General features: G+C 38.6%; 1 protein-coding gene across 1 annotated transcript in view; it reads left to right on the top strand.

Moving 5' to 3' along the window:
- Window positions 1-22,726, top strand: part of b4galt2 (UDP-Gal:betaGlcNAc beta 1,4- galactosyltransferase, polypeptide 2) — a 298,457-nt gene that overhangs the window by 16,352 nt on the left and 259,379 nt on the right. Inside the window, exon 2 of the mRNA XM_059343966.1 lies at window positions 20,217-21,300. Within this exon, the coding sequence (XP_059199949.1) occupies window positions 20,895-21,300 (406 nt within the window). The 5' untranslated portion in view covers window positions 20,217-20,894. The remainder of the gene's footprint in view (window positions 1-20,216; window positions 21,301-22,726) is intronic.

Genomic DNA, 22,726 nt, shown 5'->3' with positions numbered 1-22,726 from the left:
GTCTTTTTTGGTCATTCTGTGTCTTTTTTAGATAATTTTGTGGTCAATTTGTGTCTTTTTTGGTCATTTTGTTTCCTATTTTGGTCATTTTGTGTCTTTTTTTTGGTCATTTTGTGTCTTTTTTTGGTCATTTTGTGTTTTTTGGTCATTTTGTGTCTTTTCTGGTCATTTTGTTTCCTGTCCAATTTAAACCTGCACACATTATGAAATTCATGATGATATGGAACAGAATAAATAAGCAAATTACATTTGAGGAGTTAGCAGCAGTTGTTGTTTGGCAGTTTGTGTGATTACTGACTGAAACGAATAATTACTTATCAGAATTGTTATTTATTTTCCTGTTTTTGCAGCACTAGTGACACGCTTCAATAAAGCTGTGTCGGCTGGGATAAGAAATGTTTTTGCTCTGCTAGAGTGCAAGAAAAATGACCACAAAATGCACAAGCATGGATGAGATTGAAGCATCTTTAAAGGTTTTTTTTTAAAGTGATGTTGGCATTCGTCTTTTTTTTGATGTGACTGCAGCTTTGAAGATGACGTAGATGGGATGGATTCATCAGTCGCTGCTGTCGCTTCCCAAAGATAGACATGATGTCAGGCTGAATGATGAAATGAAAATGAAATGGCATCTGTGTAGTCATGTCATGTTTTTTTATTTTTTTTTAAAACTTAAAACGGCTGTGGGCGGTGGTCTTGTTTATTGACAGGAATTATAAATTAATTGATGATAAATGGCACCTCAAGCATATTTCATGGAACAGTTGTGATCCAAAATCATCTGTCATGGTTTATACATTTTTATTTGAAGATAGCTGTATATATCACGATTAGGGTTGCAAAGGGGTCGAACATTTCTGGTAAATTTCCAGAAACTTTCCATGGGAAGTTAAGTAAAGTTGGGGAATTTTGGAAATATTCCAAATTGGAAACTTTTTATGGGAATTAACTGGAAATTGGGGGTAATTTCAACAAACTGTATCATTCAAACATGAATATAAACATTTTGTTTTTTCATAAGCAGACTTCCATGCAAAATAATACAATTAAAAAAACATGACATTTCAGACATCAACAGATTTATTTTTAAGTAGAACTTTATCAAGTTTGAATTATTTTATTGAACAATTAATTGAATTTTGTAAATTCCCAGGTTATTCCTGTTAATTCCCATAAATTACAGTTAATTCCCTTGGAAAGTGAATTAACTGGAATAGTTAATGATAGAGTAATGATGAAGAAATAGTTCAAACTTGCCATTCAGAACATATGGAACTTCAAATTTGATAATTTTCTTATTTGGAACTTCCATGGCCACAGTAAAACAAAAAAAACTTCCAAAAATGTATGGTTCCGGGAATTAATATCACACTTATCACAGGTTTTAAGATGATCCCTCCTCCTGCAGTATCACCGTACACGTCACCCAAACCTACTTTTGCCAAAAAATCATCTGCTTCCTTTTGTTTTGTTTGTTTGTTTGATCAATCAAAGTGTGCACCACTGCCACTGACAGATTTGTCGGTAAGGATGAGGGATGAACTCCAGCCAGTTAATGAACGCTGAAAGGTCAGCGCTGGCTGTGGTGGAGTGGAGCCGAGTGGCTGATTCATTCATGACGCGCCATCAGGCCAGACTGAAGCTCGCTCACTGGAAACAGAAAGAAAATCACTTCATCAGGGTTCCCAGACTCACTGACTGTGTGCTGTGTGCTGACCAAGGTTATTATAGTAACGAAAACTAACAAAATAACGAAAACTAAAATTGAAAAAACATTTTTGTTAACTGAAATAAAAATAAAAACAAGAGTTTTTTAAAAAACGATAACTAACTGAAACTGTATTTTGTGGTTACAAAACTAACTAAAACTAACTAAAATTATAGTGAAAATGTCCTTAGTTTTCGTCTTTGTCAACTTTTTTCATACATAATTCAGTGTTTCTATTTCAACATGCAACACATGGTGAATATGTTTACTGAGACTGGGATGTTTACACTCCAACCAAAATACAAAACACCCAGAACTGTAAGAGTTAATAACCTTATTGGGGCTGAGATGATAAACCAAAGGAAATGAAGGCACATAACCATTACAAAAAAACTAAAACTAACACTAAAACTAATAAAAACTAAACTAAAACTAGAAAACTCACTCTAAAAACTAACTAAAACTAACTGAATTTGAAAACAAAAATTCACAACGAAATTAAAACTAAAACTAATGAAAAATCCAAAACTATTATAACCTTGGTGCTGACTGTCATATTGGGCCTCTAATATGGCTTATAGTGGGGTTTCTCTATGTACTGTAAATAAAGTTTTGCATATTTGGACAGAGGAACATGCTGAAACCTCAGAACTGTATTCAGGCCAAGGTTATAATAGTTTTGGATTTTTCATTAGTTTTAGTTTTAATTTCGTTGTGAATTTTTGTTTTCAAATTCAGTTAGTTTTAGTTCGTTTTTAGAGTGAGTTTGCTATTTTAGTTTAGTTTTTATTTTTTGAAAATGCTTAGTTTTAGTTCAGTTTTTATTAGTTTTAGTGTTAGTTTTAGTTTTTTTGTAATGGGTATGTGCCTTCATTTCCTTTGGTTTATCCATCTCAGCCTCAATAAGGTTATTAACTCTTACAGTTCTCTGTGTTTTGTGTTTTGGTTGGAGTGCAGACATCCCAGTCTCAGTAAACATATTTTGCTACAATGCAAGTTAATGACAGTCATATCCCGTGGCTATTCCATGGATATTTGTTCCTATTGGTTTGTTCCAAGTCACGTGACTTTTAAGGTCCCGGCGGTCAGAACAAAAAACATGGCGGACAGTTCTCTCATTTTTAGTGAAAAAAAAATCAATATTTTGACTTAGTTTCTGCATAAAAATGGATTTGGATCACATTTCTAGCGAGAAATATATGTTTTATTTCCTAAATATTCACTCAGTGAATGTACATAATCACTTTGTATGTTGGAATAGCCACGGGATATGACTGTCATTAACTTGCATTGTAGCGAAATCCGTGTCAGTTTCACGGAAATTTGAGTGATTCCGTGGCTATTTCACGGATTTCTGTGAGACCAGGTTCTATTTATCCGAGCTGAAACAGACGATGCTACAATAAGAACAGTAGGTCATTTATGCACAATATGTTGTGTTGTTACTGTTCGTGTCCTGCTTCTTAGTGGCGTGACCCAGATCCTTCATGATGACAGTATGTAGTGTGCTCCATCTTTGTCTTTCTGTTTCCATCCTTCCTCCCCCTCCCCCGTTCTCTCTTCATTTTTATGATATCACTCAGTGGGGGGATATAAATCTTCAGTGTCGACCCAGCCAGACTGTGGTTTTCTTTGCAAATTGATTTGTAGTGCTGAAAAATGATTTGTTTGTCGACTCAAGATAAACTGGAGTACGTCGGACTATATTTTAAAAATTGTAAACCGAGATAAATACATCAGAAAAGTGTAATTGTGTGTGATGTGCTGCTTTGAGGTGACCTCTTTTTATGCGTAGTGAATGCAGATTTTGCTCCTTTTTTCCGAACACATTTGAGGCCCAGTGTTGAAGCTGGTAGAGCAGAGCCAAAGATAACTTCTGTCCATCCCTCTGTGCACCGGTTGGTTTGTGGGAGATGAACTTGCCTACAGCAAGATGTGCTGGAGCCATGAGAGAGCTCAGAGGCTCCACACTATCAAGTGTAGCATGGCTAATGCATTTTTGATAAGACCGGGAGGGCTGGGTTGTAGGTTAAAACGCAAGGGCCCGAGGCTCAGGAGACAGAGAGAGAGAGAGAGAGAGAGAGAGAGAGAGAGAGAGAGAGAGAGAGAGTAAAGGAGGGAAAAGAGAGAAGAGAGAGAAAGAGAGAGACTTTCTCCGTCTGTGATCTTCATCCAACTGAACATTTTTCCCATATAACCAAACTTATTTTATATCTTTTTTTTAGCTGCATTGTCAAATTATGAAGAAAAATACATCAGCATTGTTTAAACCCACAATAACACCAACACATTATCATCTTCTTTAACCCTATAAAGCCAAGTGTATCATATTTGATACACAAGTTTTTGAGACCTATACATCATCAGTATGATATTTTTTTCCTGAAAAACCTGACATGTGTTGAAAAAAAACAACAACTGAGCAACAAATTGCACAAAAATACAAAATATAGCAAAAATTATATGCAGGTTCCACTGGTGGATCAGTCATTGCTGTGTGAAAACTTCATAAAAGCAGATGTATGATGTTGTGTTATATGGAAAAAAATATTTTGCATGTTTGAGGAAAATGTTAAAAGAAAGTAAAGCCTTAAAAGGTTAAAAATGTTTTTGTTAGTTCAAGAAAAACAAACTGTGAGCAACAAATTGCACAAAAAGAACTGATGTATCAAATATGATACAAATTAGAATCATATATCCCTATTGTTTTTGGATTTTTTTTTTTAATTATCTGTCAGCAGGTTCAATAAACACTCAAGTTTAAAAAAAATAAATTCTGGCAATTATTTAATGGTTCAGGCTTTATAGGGTTAAGTGTCTCTTTTAGCTCTGTTTTTGGTCTCCACCACTTTCTGAGGGAAATATTTGGCTGCAGTTCATTTAAAGATTCTCCCAATTTTTGTCACGTTTCTGTTGGTGTCATTAATGCCTGCCCAGGTACAGTGAGGGGCACAAAATATATAGTTTATCACCAAACTTATTTTATATCTTTTTTTTAGCTGCATTGTCAAATTATGAAGAAAAATACATCAGCATTGTTTAAACCCACAATAACACCAACACATTATCATCTTCTTTAAGTGTCTCTTTTAGCTCCGTTTTTGGTCTCCACCACCTTCTGAGGGAAACATTTTAGCTCTTTAGCTGCTAAATGCGCCACAATGTTCACTGCTGATTTGCTTTCTGTATTTCTGTGCAGTTTGGTGCTGAGAAGGTAGTGTACAGTGGAGTTTTAGAGCATTTTTACTGAAATGGCTAACTGCTGTAGGTTTGAAAATTTTATTATGAGAGCAAACCAAAAATTACAGGCCAGAAAATAACAACAACACATTTAAAGTTGCTATTAAAGCAAAAGTTTGACATTTTGGAAATATACTTATAAGCTTTCTAGCAGGGAAAACCAGTCTGTGCATCCAGTGTGGAGCTCCAGTCACCAGCCAGTTAGCTTAGCTTAGCTTAGCTTAGCTTAGCACGGAGACTGGAAATGGTTTACAAAAACCCAAAGACTATATAAAAGAAGTGAACATAATCACAGTCTAGTCCACCATTGGTTTGAAGCCTTGAGTTTGGCTTTTTGGCTGTCATCTTGTTTTTTGGAACCAGAAGTGACCATATTTGGACGCAAGTGTGAAGCTGGATAGGAGGATGCAAAGTTATCAGCTGACACTAGCACATGCTAGCTTGATTAGTAAGACCTCAATTTAAAATGAACAGCCGGCTGCCTCAAGAGTGTCTTTAAGTACAACTGCACTGCACGCTGAACAAGTTACCAAAACTTTTATGAAAACACATGAAAAACATGTTGAAAAACTTTGAGTTTCCACATCCTAAAGCATACCCTGATTTATCATCTATTTTACCTAAAAGTGAAAATATTTTACAAAATAAAAAATCATGTTGCATTGAGGAGACCATACACTCATTAGGAAAATGTTTATTGAGGTAATAAATCAAGTGGAAGTTTGGAAATTTTCTCAGACTTCTTTACAACTGGACTTCCTTTGCAACCAGTGGAGTCGCCCCCTGCTGGCCATTAGAGAGAATGCAGCTTTAATCCACTTCTGCATTAGATTCACTTGTCAGACCTGGGGTTGCCACTTCTTAAAACCAAAGTTTTGGGGTTATGTGCCATGATTTCTTAGCCTTGAGAGGAGACACCAGGAAGTGACTGCAGCCATGACTCTGAGCTTTGTTGATCTTCTCATCGAACCCTCCGCAAGAAAGCAAATATCCCAAATGTCAAACTAGTCATTTGAGCTCTGTAGAGCTTATGTTCTTAAAGTGACACCTAGAAGTATCAAGTATGATCCACCCTTAACTTGGAAATATTTATTAAAGCCGACTTAGCGGCTGAAGAAAGAGGAAACAAGCGGTCAGAGGTCGCTGTCAAATCTGTAAGACAAAGTAAATCACAAAAGGATGAAAGTGGGAGCAAGTTGTCTGTTTTCTTCCGCATCAGTTGGTAAAGATGAGTATATGAAATAAACAAAACAGGGCTTGAAGCCCGAGGGCTCCGCTGAAAGCATCTACTAAGTTCTGCTAAAGAAACACACTGAGATAGAGATCACCAGCGTTTGTGTATATGTGTGTGTGTTGTTTGTGAAGCATCTGTCAGTGCTGCTGGGAAAGGATGGCCTCCGCTCTGTTGCATTAAACCTTATTATAAATGATCAATGATGATGTCACTGACAGGAAAATCAAGGCCTGTGTTCTCTTATTCTATCTCATTATAGACATACAGTATGTATTTCAGCCTCAGGCTATACAACTGTATTACTTTAAATTCAAACAGCTCAAACATCTCTACTGCATCCCTTTTCAGTGATAGATTGACGTTTTTGCATCTGCACCTGATTCACTCAACCTAATGCTCCCTCTCCATCATTTCATCCCTCTTTGATCTGCTGCCATGTGCCTCAGCACTGCAAAAAAGCCAACTTGTATTTTTTTGGCCTAAAACAGTGATTTAAGTTGGTAAAACTTGGAAATATTAATTATTGACATTTAGGGCAATAATGTAAGTTAGCACAACAAAGGAAGCCAGTTGTCTGCTCAAAAACAAGTTGGTGAGTTGTTGTTACTTATATCTTTAAGTTGGGGTTCAAAACAAGGGACAATAGTTCTGATAACTCTTATTTCTTTGTTGTGAAATGCGGGAAAGCGGTGAAATTCGGTCATTAGCGAAAACTAGCAGCTAACTGATGCTAGCGGCTAACTAATGCTAGCGGCTAACTAATGCTAGCGGCTAACTGATGCTAGCGGCTAACTAATGCTAGCGGCTAACTAATGCTAGCGGCTAACTGATGCTAGCAGCGCTGCTTGTTACAGCTACAAGAGTAGCCATTAGCGTATCAATGCTAACTCAAAATTGTGGTCGCAACATTAGCTGACATTTCATAGCGGCGTTACTATCGTGCCAATTCAGCACATTGCAGAAGTTAGCAGAATTAAGAAGGATTAAAAGTTATTACAATGTAAAATTATACGTTTTTGCAATTTGAGTTGACAAAAATCTGAATTCAGAGTTGAGCAAACTCAAAAACAGAACTTAAAATATTTAGTTTAATTGTCCGACTTAAAATTTTATCGAAGTTTGTTGCCTTGAAATTTTGAGTTCACCCAACTTTTCTTTTTTTGCAGTGAGCAGGATGACGTCGGTTAAATTGCCTTGTGCTTCCTCGCTGCTGAGGTGCCCTTGAGCTGTGTTATCCAAACAGCTCCAGTGTTGGTGTTCTGTACCTAAGGCTACGTTTACATGATGACGGTCTGAACAGAAGACGCAAAAGTGGCGTCACGTCTTCACTTTTTATTCCTCGTTTAGACGAGCGTTTTCGGGAGGAAATCTGCTGCATACGGTGACGCAAAAGTGTGTGAAATTGGATTGTATGCAGCCAGGCGGCATCACTTAAAGCCATAAGAGCATCTTTGGGCATGCAGAAGTTTTCACACCACACATTTTCATCAGCTACTCCTTCCACAAAGTTCTCCACCATCACTAGATCTCCCAGGTCTCGTTCACAGCCGTCTGGCTCCTCCCACCAATCGCTGCATCCAGAATGTGATGGAGGTAATTCCAGATCCTTCTCTGTTCACTAATACTATCTGTACATATCCTGGACATTTGGTGGAAAGACTCCTGTAAGTTTATTAGAGCTGCCAGAGCAGCTTGAAGGTCCCACCATGGAAATAATCCCACGTTTCTTTATTTCCTGTACTGGAGCATGTATGTGACGTAAACACATACGTGACGTGAGCAGATCAGATCAGAGTTTTGTGTCTTGTCAGTGTAGACGACACGCTACGGAGGAGAGGATTACACTTTTACACTTTGGAAGGTGGTTTCAGATTTTTGCATCTTTAAGCCCCAAAAACGCCGTCACCGTCTAAACGAAAGGCACTTCCGATAAAATATTTTGTCGTTTTTACCCGCGAGTGTCCTCATGTAAATGGGGCCTAAACCTAATACTTGTTAAAAGGTCATTCTCTGTGTGTGTGAAGGTAATTGTGTGTTGGACTCTAGCTGGATTGTTCAAGGCGTGTGTGACCTGATTCACCTGTTAGGACGGCAGCCGGATGCAATTAGAGTGTGTGAGAACGGCAGAGGGGACAGGTGGGAATCTTGGTAAAAGTGGTAGAATGTGTGTGAAGTTGAGGATACCAGAGGTGTTTTTCATTATGATTATGCAAATATAAAATCATATCTGCAATTAACCGAAACCCCCCAAAACTGCAGTAAAAAGCAGCTTTTTTTATGGCTTTTGTGTAAAGATGGCCATCAAAGCGGTGATACTTCATATAAAAATCTCTGGTTATTGCTAGTAATTTAAAGTATGGATGCATTTTCTTCTACATAACTTATCTGATACTTCTATGGTGCACAGCAGGCTGATGAGTTGCAACATTGCTAGTGGCAATAGATATAGTAATGTCACTGTATCTGCAATAGATAATTATGCTAATGGGATATCTTCTATTGTCTATCACGATTATTTAACACAATTACTCATTGACTTTATCATGCATTTATTGAGCTTTAAAATAATGTCTTTTCAACAGTGTTTTATTTTTTTATTCTTAAATATGATTCAGCTGAACATAACACCACTACACATTGCTGCCAGGCAGCCATGTTAAGTTTATGAGAGAGGAAATTAAGCAAGTTTTCTATACTCTATTCAGAGTCACTTGACTACATTGTCAAAAACAGTAATTTCACTTTGCAGAACATGGAGATGCTGGTCTCCAGCTGCCTTGATTGGCTAGTTTGTTTGTGCTACTTTGGTGAATCAGCACAAACCATTTAAAACACCAAAGTTACACAATGCTGCAAATAAAGGAACTGATTTAAGCAGCGGCACACTTGCAACTCCTGTGTTCTGCAAAGTATAATTAATGATTTTATCAAATGGAGTCTGATGGCTTTGAATAGAGCACAGACGATGGCTTCAGTTCCTCCAACACTGTAAAAAAAGTCTGTTTAATTTACGGTAAAATACCGGCAGCTGTGGTTGCCAGAACATCACCGTAAAAAACACAGTGAGCGTATGTAAATGTAAATATCAGCAAAAACTGTAATTTATACTGAATAATCCCATTACTTTTAGGATAATTGTGTCATTGTGGTATTTCTCCATTAACTTTACATGAAAAATGTATATTTTCACAGCAAAACTGTGTGTTTTCTACAGTTTATGGCGATAGAATTTAAAGTTTTTTTACTATTCTTTGATTGACAGTAATTAAAAGTATCTACTACGGTGATGTACAATGTTTAATTTTACAACCTATTTCTGATGCAAATTGACAGTGTTTTACTGTTATTTCTACAAACATTTTTTACAGTGAATATAAATTTGAATAAGGTTGTCTGATGGCAAGGAAAAGATGCAAAAATATTCTAAATCTACAGTCCACCTACACTATAAAAAACCTTTGTAGAAATTACAGTAAAACACTGTCAAATTGCATCAGAAATAGGTTGTCAAATTAAACATTGTACATCACCGTAGTGAATACTTTTAATTACTGTAAATCAAAGAATATCATAAAACATTAAATTCAACTGCCATAAACTGCAGAAAACACACAGTTTTAGTGTAAAAATATAAAATTTTGATGTAAAATTAATGGAGAAATACCATGATGACACAATTGTCCTAAAAGTAATGGGATTATTCAGTATAAATTACAGTTTTTGCTGATATTTACATTTACATACGCTCACTGTATTTTTTACAGTGAAGTTCTGGCAACCAAAGCTGCCGGTATTTTACCGTAAATTAAACAGATTTTTTTTTTACAGTGTAAAGTGATATTGATTCCTTTTAGGTACATTTAGCCGCTGTCCCTGTCCACAGAAGTACATTTCTTTCTGTGTGCCATTACTCCTGCCTGCTTCTCCAAACTGAGGCGGTGCAGCCACCATCCACTGTAGGCAATACACCGACTAAGTACCTCGTACAACCCCACTTCATAAAATCTGAATTATCCTTTTAAGTTGCACTTAAAGATTCCTTGACGTCACACATCGACATTTAGTTAATCTGAGCTCCGCTGTGGACTGACTGTTAAAATTCCCCAGGGTGGCTTTTGACCCTTTTTGTCCTGTAATATGCTTTAGCTGAAGCTGAACTCAACCCACAGATGTTTTAGTGGAGCTGACCAGTGGTTAACAGTGGAAGATAAAAAAGTCTCCAGAGCAGCTCTGCACTTAATGCTGTGAACTTTAAATACAGCCATCTGACCGGCGCTACAGAAAAGGATGCTTTTAAGCTCTAAATGTGTGCATTGTGATTTCTAAAAAGCATAAAATCATTCGTGTGGTTGTATCCGACATTGCAGCTTGACACCTTGATGTTTTCGAATTGTCCCTTCACATTAAAAGCCCCTCGGTTCATCCACAGACCATCTCTCCTTCCAGCATATGCTCGCTGTAGCCTCCATGAATTATGTACCCTCACAAATTACCAGTCTGGCCACCCGTCTGGCAACCAATTAAAATTTTAAGATACAGATGTTGTAGACGTTCTGCGAGCTTTAGTTGGCACTTCATCTGAATGTGCTTTTTGATACGTGTGTGTGTGTGTGTGTGCTGAAAGTGAGGCATCTGTTACATTTATCTGACAAGAGCTGGAATTATTAAACAGGTACAGTGTCTTAAAGAGTTCCTTTAAAGGCTGCAAATGTTCACATGCATGCAGAAGTGTTCCCGCCTATATACTGCAACTTAACGGCTCCGTTTGACTGACTGCACTGTGTGACTGACTGGTGGAAACATGCACATACTGTCACTGAATCATGTACATGTGTCTCCTTGTTAATCTTACATCCATGTTCTTGCGTGTCCTCTGTAGCCACAAAGTGCTGAAATAACATAAAATTCCACTTAGCTGACTAATTCATATGCTGCCACTGTTGTTCAGGTCTGTGAGAGTCACATCTGTAATTGTGTACAAAGCAAAGCCTGAAACCACAGTACTACAACTAAGCCCTGCAGTGTTATTAAAATGTAAATTTTCAGAGCTGCATCTTAAAGGATGAACTTGGCAAAAAATAAGTTTAACATTCAGGAGAGTATTTTAAAAAAAAATGATTATATCAACTTATCACTAATGAGAACAATAAGAAAATAAGCGTATTTGCATATAAATGTTATATCAATGCTTATTTAACAATGCAAAAAGTTTACAGTTGGTTTTCAAACAACGGCTGTCGCTCAGTTGGTAGAGCAGTCGCCCACTGATCGGAAGGTTGGTGGTTCGATCCCTGACCATGGCAGACTACATGTCGAAGTGTCCTTGAGCAAGATACTGAACCCCAAATGGCTCCCGATGCTGCGTTCATCGGTGTGTGAATAAATTCCCAATGGTGGCAGGTGGCACCAGTGTGCCCTGGTAGCCTCTAACACCAGTATGAATGTGTGTGTGTTTGTGTGTGTGAACAGTTGATTGAGGGCAGTCTGTAGTGCAGTCCATTTACCATGTTGCCCAATACTGATTTCAGAGGGAAAATGTTTACAGAATTTGGGATGGGTACCTTTCACATTTGAACCGATACAGTACCGATACCTGTACCTGCACTGCAAAAAAGCCAACTTGTATTTTTTGGCCTAAAACAGTGATTTAAGTTGGTAAAACTTGGAAATGTAAATTATTGACATTTAGGGCAATAATGTAAGTTAGCACAACAAAGGAAGCCAGTTGTCTGCTCAAAAACAAGTTGGTGAGTTGTTGTTACTTATATCTTTAAGTTGGGGTTCACAACAAGGGACAATAGTTCTGATAACTCTTATTTCTTTGTTGTGAAATGCGGGAAAGCGGTTAAATTCGGTCATTAGCAAAAGCTAGCGGCTAACTGATGCTATCCTTTAATAATCAAACACGACGTGAAGAATCTGTGTGTTGCTTGCCCATTAAATGAAAACAGGTTGAAATCAATGATCAGTTTAAAGGAAACGCCGTTTAGGTACTGAAACATGGTACCGTTTGATTTTACATGAATCGGTACTCGGTAGTACCGACAGAGTTCGGTCGGTACCCATAAAAGTATCGAATTCGGTACCCGTCCCAACACAGAATACAGATATGTTGGTCGATATTTTGAATTTTTGAACTGGGATGAAAATAGACCTTTTCACCAATTCTGCCCGAATATGAATATGCAAATGTACTTAGAGGGTTGCTTTCTTAAACTTAAGCATAAAACCTTTTAAATTATATTTAATGCCATTATACATTATTATTTTATGCATCGCATTGTCACTTACTGCCGGTTCACTCTTGCTTTTCAGCAATCTTCAGCATCTGGACAAATTTCGCGATGACACTATTGTTTCTAATTCAACGCAAGCTTGTTTTCTGCCACAAATGTTGTGTTAAATAGTTTTTCATACCGCTGCTTATCCCACAACATACCTTCGTACTTTAAGGCTGACGTCCAAAATGGGTCGAACAAACGGCCGACTTTCACCCAGGAGAACAGGCTTCATGTCCTATGTGAAAACAGTAAACAACTTTTTACGTAACTTCCGTTTTTTATATTATATTATATTATATATATATATTTATATTATTTACGCACATTTATATACTTTTTAAACTGTCTTTTATAATGTCAAACCGGGAAGTTTTTTGCCCTAAATCTAGGTTTTGTAGCCTAAATTCTCAGAAACGGCAGCCTTTTTTACAACCGCAAACATACGTGTGTATAAAGAGTGTGTGCTTTTTTAAAAATTCTCCGCTGTACCATGAGCCGCAAAACTGTCAATAATGACACATATGACCAACGGTCTACTCTGTCATTTGGGTTGGAAATCTTGTTGTCCAGAAACGTCCTAAATACAGCAATATAAAAAAGAAAAGAGAAAATGCTCTGTTTTCCAGGAAAATCCTGCACAGTCTATCTTTAAAGTTCAAGCTCAGAGATCCTGAATGTTAGTTTTCAACGCCATGTTTATGCATACTTATTTTCTTAACCATAAAAATAACATTTCTGCCTATTGATTTGCAAGTTGCATGCAGTGGTAGAACATGTTGTCCGCTGTCCTCATGCCCTCTGTTTTGCCCCAGTGACTACAATTTTTCCCTCCACCGACTGGCACTTTCTGAGCATTCTGTTTATTTTCTGGTGACAAATACAGTGCAGCCAGTGCAAAGAGAGAATGTTTTTTTGGAAATGTACAATCCCTGCACCTCCTGTCACAGCTGATGGCAATAAGCCTGAAAAGGTGTTAAGAGTTTCCCCTGATGGCACATTTCAAAATATAAATCCTAAGGTGCGAAAGAAAGTGTCGGCACCCTGGTGAGACAGAGAAAAAAAAGTTCCTAAAAATGTTTCACGTCTCGCTTACAGATGCATCTGTCAGGCATTTCCCCTTTGACTGCGTTTGCATGAATGTTTCTATGTTTGCATGAATGTTTTGAATGTAGCATTGGAAGGACAGAGAGCTGCATTTGTGTTGTATTTGAAAATGTTTCATATTTATTGGATTATGTGTTCAAAGAGCTCATTTGGCTTGTAGTTCATCTCGAAAGGAAGAGTAATAGATTACAACAACAAAACAAGAAAGTGACATTAATATTGAAATATATTCTCCCTGCATTTGCAAAAATGAAATAGATATGACAGTGTTGAGTTTTTATGTTTTTCTTCTCCCTCTCTTCCTGAGGTCATTTGATCCTGTATATTTTAATATTCTATTAAAAGCCTTGGTAAAACAACATCTTAAATTCTGCTTGAAACACTCGACTCTTTTTATTTATTTTTTATTTTGTACCCAGCTCTTATGTGAAAACTTGCCAAAGCATCGTCAAGATGTTCTGTCGAGTTTGTAGAGAAAGTTGTCACACTCGTAGTCGACATCAGTGGCTGAGACGATGTGCTGCGTTCCCTTCAGAAGGATCACATGCAAAGGGAAGTCGAGGCTAAAAGTTTAATAAATGCCAACACAAGTTCCCAGAGCCCGAAGTTATGTATTCAAAATGTTTATTTTGTTAAAACCCCCAAAAGTTACATGATACCAAACGGATAAAAGCAGCAAGTTGCAACCGGAAAATGTTTGTCCTGAATAAATAACTCATTGATTTGTATGCTGTCTATCAGCTAATCAGTTAATTCACTTCAGCTCAGACACTCACATTGATTTTATATTAGCTGATTCATTCACTGGCTGTTCCAGCTGACTAATTACATCCAGTCATATTTATACAGTTGTAAACATGACCATTATAACCAGATTCCTCATTGGAAAAATTATAGAAAAATGAGAACATTTTGGGAACTAAAACAGCAAATGGTAACACTTTACAATAACCATCATTTATAAATGGTAAACAGATAGTTTGTTAATGTTTAATCATCATTTATAAACCGTATATAGGCCATTTAGAATGGAGAATACATGTTTTTATTAATGTTTAACTAACTACATCATTTATAAATGACAAATAGATGGCATATTAATGTAAGTTTATAGTTACTTTACCATTAACAAACAATTAAATTATAATTAATAGTTTATTAATAGTTTCAGTTGCACTCATTTTAACATTTTGAACACCATATTAAGTATATTAATGATTTTTGAAATGATTCAGTGGTTATGTCGAACACTATTGCATGATGGGTAGAAATGTGGTCAGAAAGAAACATTATTGATATCTGCACCGGCCTGCTTGCACACGTAACAAAATAAACATTGTCACCTTCCTAAAATAATGGCTTAAGTCATTTTTTGACAAGAACCTCTCTTTTTTTTGTCTAAATCATCTCCTCATGATGGTCACCTCTTGTCAAATGCCAGAAAAACTTAAAATTATTTTCAGAGGGTGTCGACATATATGCTTCGGGTGAAAATTTGCTTTGCATTTGATGTGAACACGGCTAAACTATCAGCAAGACAGCAATGGTTGATTTCCAAAAATATCAAACTATTCTTTTCATCATCTTGTTTCACCTTAATTGCATCACTTAAATTCAAATTTAGCTCTACCAAACAATTGGTAATGAATGTTAACCTTGGTGAGGTGTCACCCACACCTCTTTATCCCTCCAGCTCACTTCAACCACGTCCTCTTTCACAATTTCTCCTTTGCAGGATTATAATTAATCCACAAGCCATTGAACAATGTGTTAGCACGGTTGTTAACCTCTGTGACAGAGCTGCTCTCTCTGCAGCTTCACGTAGAGATTATAAGCCCTCTGTTCTCTGTGCTAGGGGAACACTGACACCATTTCAAATGACACAGATTGGCCACATTGGGACCTAATTCTGGTTTCATTTCTGATAAAACAAGGAGGCATGACAAAGTATTGTGTCCTTGATTGGTTTAGGTTGTACTTCACCATCATTGTATTTGTTTATGATCTTTATCTGATGTTCTGTCCAGTCGAGTCATTCAGAAACAGCCTTGAAACTTAACAGAGACGGAAAAGGGGGCAGCTCTGTTCCACGTCAAATGTTTCATTGCTTTTCTCTGTGGGTTCCTTGGCCTACGTGATATGATCAGGGCCTGTTATGAAATTTATTGCTGTTGTTAAAAAGGGAGTTACAGGGATCCTTGAATAAACTGGTTACATAATGGGTCTATTTCTCTCTGTCGCTGTGGCCATCTCTGTCTTTTCTTCTCGCTCTCCCTCCCCGACTTACAAGCTTCAGAGACTTTATAGACTCATTCCTGACTTTGTTGGTGACATTTACATATTAAGTTGAAAGTGAACACTTGGCACGACCTCGAAACACAGCGATAGAAAACACAGAAAATGAAGGCACAACAGATTTCCTCTGTACTGTGTTATCATCTGTTGTTTTGGTCTGCTGACCTTTTTCAAGACACACAAAAAAAAAAGAAATCCCAAGATAGTACTTGTTGTCTTGAGGAAAGTCAGTCGAGCAAAATGTCAGCAAATAAAGAGGCCGAGGAGCAGGTGGATTTAGTCCTCATGGGCTTCATTTATTTCAACATGGTCTCACAGGAATCCGTGAAATAGCCACGGATTTCGCTTAACTCAAAATCCGTGGAATAGCCACGGAATCGCTCAAATTTCCGTGAAACTGACACGGATTTCGCTACAATGCAAGTTAATATCCCGTGGCTATTCCATGGATATTTGTTCCTATTGGTTTGTTCCAAGTCACGTGACTTTCAAGGTCCTGGCGGTCAGAACAAAAAACATGGCGGACAATTCTCTCATTTTTAGTGAAAAAAATCAATATTTTGACTTAGTTTCTGCATAAAAATGGATTTTGATCACATTTCTAGTGAGAAATATATGTTTTATTTTCTAAATATTCACTCAGTGAATGTACATAATCACTTTTTATGTTGGAATAGCCACAATAACATATATTTCTCACTAGAAATGTGATCAAAATCCATTTTTATGCAGAAACTAAGTCAAAATATTGATTTTTCACTAAAAATGAGAGAACTGTCCGCCATGTTTTTTGTTCTGACCGCCGGGACCTTAATAGTCACGTGACTTGGAAGAAACCAATAGCCACGGGATATGACTGTCATTAACTTGCATTGTAGCGAGATCCGTGTCAGTTTCACGGAAATTTGAGCGATTCCGTGGCTATTCCACGGATTTTGAGTTAAGCGAAATCCGTGGCTATTTCACGGATTTCTGTGAGACCAGGTTCATTTATTTACCCGCTCTGATTAGTCCCGTGCAGGTAAAATAGGATCTCAGTCCCTCTTTCCTGCTGATTTTTAGTAGGGCACTTTCACATGGTTTAACACCTGTTGGACACCGAGGGCAACCCGCCCCTGAGCTCTGTAGTTGAAGCAGAAAATGGGGCAAGACTCTTATGTCTGTCTGACTGATTATCTGTCCGACTGCCTCACTACATGAATTCACCCTTGATGCATTACGTGCCAGCCTGTTTAGCCGTTGAAGAGCAGCGCTGGCTGGGGAAATAAATCCTGACCTGCACAGGCATTATGGTGTGACTGGTGCTCGGCGTCCCGGTCAGCAGAAAACCATCTCATTAACTTGCAAGTTTCACACATGCTGAAACACACACACACCCCTCGAGGCTCAGTTTTGGCAGCCTCAACTTTGCTGCCCAAAGACAAAAGACAGACAGAGCAAGAGGAAGCCAACTAGCAGGACAGACAGCAGCCATCAGCTCAGTCACAGAACATATGTTTCAATTTGACGCAGTTTGCCTCAAGAAGCTCACTGAACCAGTCAAGCACAGATCTTAGTTTACTGCATATTACTCCATTGGGTTGATGTTGTGCTTAGTATAATGGATTTTTGACAGATTTTTAACGCAACGAGAAATATCGTATAGTTTAGTCTCGTCACAGCCCTAGTATATCGTTATCGTTATATCTTTTGGAATCCTTTTAATCTGTTTATTGCAATTAAATCACAGTAAAATCTCCAATTCTTGGAGGAAGTGAGAGCTGTGTGCGCCATGAGATGATGTTATGAATCCAGACAGTTTTCTGATATCTCCCAATCTTCCACAGAAGGTACAAAAACTGCAATAGTGGTTATTTCGAACACTATTGCATGATGGGGAGAAATGTGGTCAGAAAGAAACGTTATTGATATCTGCACCGGCCTGCTTGCGCACGTAACAAAATAAACATTGTCAAACAATGTCATTTTTTTACAAGAACATCTCTTTTTTTGTCTAAATCATCTCCTCATGATGGCCACCTCTTGTAAAATGAGGTGCAAATGTTGATGTTGATGTTGTGCTTAGTATAATCGTAATTTTTTTTAAATTTTGTTTTGAATTTTTGTTGGCTACATGGTGGTGTAGTGGTTAGCACTCTTGCCCTACAGCAGAGGGTCGCTGGTTCGACTCTTCTGTGTGGAGTTTGCATGTTCTCCCCGTGTCAGCGTGGGTTCTCAACGGATACTCCGGCTTGAATTAGAGCATGATTGTCTGTCTCTATTTGTCCGCCCTGCAATAGTCTGGCGACCTGTCCAGGGTCTACCCGCCTCTCGCCCAATGAAAGCTGGGATTAGGACCCGAGTTCGGATAAGCAGATAAGCATAATGAATGAATTAATTTCTGTCTGTGGGCTTGTAAATATTCGCTCCGAGCGGCAGAGTGCTATTTCAATATGCTGCTGTGATATTCAGATCTAAACACAGTAACGGTTGTGTGGGCTCTCTGTCTGAGCAGCTGAAACTGCAGCTAACTACCGTTAGCTAGTAGCATACAATTTGCAAAATGTGATGGCAGCTGAGTGTCCGAAGTTTCTTTTGAAGGCACAGTCATTGTGATGGCGTTGGTAAATGAGTTGAACAATGAGGGATTGTTGCGGTGGACGATGAAAAACAAGCTTTTTTCACCTGTTTCCTGCTTATTATTTTTCGTCATTGTGGTATTGATATTAAAAAAGTGATCGCAGGGTCGCTTTCTCCATTCATCTTTCGTCTCCATGTTGTTAAAACTGCATGATGTAGACCTCTACGATGTTTCTTTATATGTCCTATAATTAATATAGATAAATAAACAAAAAAAGGTGATAATAATATATCATGAACCTGTCAGTCAAAATAATGGACAATGAAAAATTTTAACACAACCTCTGGTCCTCCGGCTTCCACACAGTCCAAAGACAGGCAGGTTAGGTTAATTAGTGACTCTAAATCCCCTGTATATACTCTTAGATCTCTTAATTGTTATACATAACCTTAACTCATTTTAAGACAACTTCTCTAATTGCGACTTAAACGGATCCGTCCTTAAATTATACTTCCACCTGTCCTAAAATGTCCTATAAAAACTCCAGCAAGCTGGAAACAACAATAGACACCACCCAGATGAAAGCAGGACGGCTGTTTTGATGGACTTGGATTCAAGCTCACACTAGTTTCACTTTCTCAAAGTTAGTTGTTACATTTTAATTTAAAACAAAAGCAATCTCATCAAAGAATTAGTAAAAGGAGCTATGACTCATGACATTTAATGCCAGCTTTTTTTGGAGTTGACAAAAAAACTACAAACTTTGCTCCAAGAAGAGACTTCAGACATTCAGGCCAGGTCCAAATATTGGATAACCATCAACAAAAATGACCAGAAATGGAGTGAATCATTAAAAATCATAAAAGTAAAGAGTCTGAAGTTGAAACCACTATTCATTAATGTGTCTACTTGGCTAATGAAACAGCAAATTTCCATTAAATGCAAGATATTTCCAAATATCTTACAAATTTGAAGGATTTTCCACAGGGATATCTGTGATGTTTATGACCACTGGAGAAATTCTGAGCTGACACAAGCATTTGATATCCATTCTTTTCCAATTACCAACGTTAGTATTTCAACATCTATCACTTCCTCTCTTTCTTTCTCTCTGACTCTTGGTTTTTCATGAGAAAGTCTGCTGTCGGTCAGGGTTTTTATCGCCTACTTCAACCTCATCTTCTTATTTTCTCTCATTGATTGGAAAAGCCATAAAGCTTACAATAAGCATTGCCTGTGGGAGAGCTCTAAGTGCCCCCCTTTTCTCTCCTTTGCTCATATGTTCACTGCATTTTGTATTCCCACTTGCCGTCTCATTCCATCATAAATGCTTTTTAAACCACTTGACTGGAAAATTGACTTGGCATGTCAATTCGGCTGAACAGCTCAGAGCTTTTTGTTTGTCTGCTTGTGTAGATGCTTTTGTTGTTGGTTCTGTTTCTGTCAAATTCCTATGCGTACTTCTATTCCTGCCGAGAGTGAACTGACTTAATTTATTTCACCGCTCTTCATCCGGGCGTATTGAATAGGAACAAGGTCACTGAATGCAAAATTAAATGCCAAAGGAAGACCGGCGATGTTTCGGTTTGATTCTATAAAGCGAAGTCACTGAATTCAGTGAAAATGCACTGCTATAATTAATGGCACCTCACCTGCACTGGTTTAAGTCATCAGTTAAAACATTAACAGCACACAGCCCTCCTATTACTTAAACAATTGACAAATTAGTGTAATTAAATTGTATTTTAATGGCATTGGCCTAATTTATTCTTTCTGTGTCGTTTGTTTTCCTTTCAGGTGCCTCAGACTTTTTGGTTCCAGAAAACAGGGCAGTATCCTGGAGATCACCAACCAGCAAACTCTGAGTCCGTCCTGATGCTATAAGAGGACGTCTTGATGGACACGTCCGCACGTCCTCGACTCTACACTGATGAATGTTTGTAGGCAGCTTCCACATGTGCACCATCACTTGGATCAATCATCAACTGGGAGTTTTTAGCATTAGTCATTGGACTATTTGGCCAACAGACTCATTGGTGATCGTTGGACTTATTGGTCATTGTTGGACTAATTGGTCTTCTTTGGACTAATTGGTTGTCTTTGAATGAACTGGACTGGCTTTTAACTTTGGGATGCCACAAGGCTGCAGCAGCAACTTGACACTTGGATAGTGACTAACCAAATTTGACCAGAAATCGAGGCCTTACGTCTTAGATTACACTTAAGTATGTTAGTGAATGAGTTCCTGATTCATCTCACTCAGGGATTGAGGCTGATTACAATTTTTTAGTACATTTGTCATGCAGGAAATCTGGGAACGCACCAGAAACAAGCTGGCAACTTCAGGTGTATGTAAGTGTGTGGCCTCCCTCTCCTCATCAATGACCCCATGACCCCTGCAGAAGTCAGATAGTTGGGTATCCGCTAACCGCATGTCCTTACCAGTGATCTAATAGCTGCTGTCAGGATGAGCGCATGTCTGTAGCCACGCAGCGCCAGCGTTGTCGAGGCTGGCGGACATCTTCCTCGGCCATGACCCGGCTGATGTTGGGCCGGACTCTGGAGCGCATCTGTAAAGGCGTCCTACTGCTCTGCCTGCTCCACTTCCTCATCATGATGATCCTGTACTTCGACGTCTACTCGCAGCGCTTCGACCTCTTCAGCCGCTTCAACAACGGCCGCAACGGATCCAGGAATAATGTGAGCGGAGCAGCAGGGAGCGGACACCATTATTACTATTACAACCTTTCTAGGCCCAACGCGACGTTAGCCAGCTACCTGGCCACAGGGGAGCAGCTGGTGCCGAGCGTGCAGCCGGAGACCAACCAGACGCCTTCGCCTAAGCCGCTGCCGCCGTGCCCTGAGATACCACCCGGCCTCGGTGAGTACTTTCTCTCCTCCACTTTCACCACCATTTCCGATGGTTACTAAGAATGACTCCTATGGTAATTAATGACTTTATTGTTTTTGCGCATGTATAAAATGTCTACATTGTGAAAATCAAGCTCAGGCCAATGTAGCTGATAGCAGCTACAGTAGCTCTCTTGAGTCACAACAGTCTGGTTGGGGCCAAAGCTAACCGAACTTCTGTGAGTACTCAATATTGAGTCTTCTGCATTTTTGTCATCCGATCTAAACCGTTTGTTGACGAGGCCTCCTCACTGGTTTTGAGAGGAGCTGACGAAGCAGTGTGTCAATTAGGACTTGGCATTAGGGTTTGGTCAATGTCTGACAGTCATCAACCAATGAGCCCGACATCATGATTTTTCGTGTCCTCAGTCCTGACTATTGTGCTACTGTAATGCATAAAGTTGTCAGTTCGGTGGTTTGCGTCTGGTGGTAGATTAACACATACTATGCCAAGATGCCACTTAAACCTTCCAAACTATGGCTCTAATAAAATATAAATGCAGTGGTAGCAGTTGAATACTTCCCTTCATAAGATGGGTATCGAATGAAGTGGAACAAAACAAGGTATCAAATGAAGCACTCTGTTGGTATCTGTATCATTTTAAGGGTTCTCGTATCGTTGATTTTTAAATGATGCCCTGCCCTAGCCTGGCTAACGCCAGACGTACAAATGAGATTAGTTTGGAAACCAGCCATTCATTTCTCCGTAGAGGAGGTGTGATTTACGATCCACCAGAGCCGTTTATTGGGCGCTAAGAATGTCTATCATAAGCGTCTGTAGGTAGCTCTTAGCCAATCAGATCAGTTATACCAGATGACATATGTAGAGCAACAGAAATTGATGTTTACATAGCCAGACTAGCCCATCTCTACTTTGAGACTAAAACGCTCAATTGTGCTTCTGCAACGTTTTTCTGCAGCATGTTCTGACTCTGGCTGCTCCGTAGTTTCAGCTGAGTCTACCGACAGTGTTGGTGTGTGTGTGTGTCTGTGAGAGAGTGTTGTTTGCTGCTTTGCTTTTCCAGTTCTCGCTTTCAGCAAGATTATTTATTTTTACGCCTTATTCCCCTTCATGTCATTCAGCCACACACATACACTGATTTTATGGTCAATAAACAAGCTGCTGGGGGTCTCTGGCGGCTCCGCTGTCCCCCGGCTCGTAGCCAGATCACCGTGGTTACAGCAGCGATTGGTAGCGGGGCTAGTTGGTAGATTAGGCTTTTACCAAATCCTGTCGGAAGCAAGGCTAAAACATACTTTTTCGTGGTGAAACAAGAGTGTAAAGTCAATTGTTGTTCTTCTTTTAAAAAAAACGGCGTCAGCTAGATCGAAAGAGAGTTTCGCGTCTGCTGCAGCCATGTTGGATCCGTAAGAAAACTACAAAACTACAAGCTTCC

This window comes from Centropristis striata, chromosome 11 (genome assembly GCF_030273125.1).
Source record: "Centropristis striata isolate RG_2023a ecotype Rhode Island chromosome 11, C.striata_1.0, whole genome shotgun sequence".
In the NCBI taxonomy this organism is placed as follows: domain Eukaryota; kingdom Metazoa; phylum Chordata; class Actinopteri; order Perciformes; family Serranidae; genus Centropristis; species Centropristis striata.
This window is presented reverse-complemented; position numbering and strand designations above follow the sequence as displayed.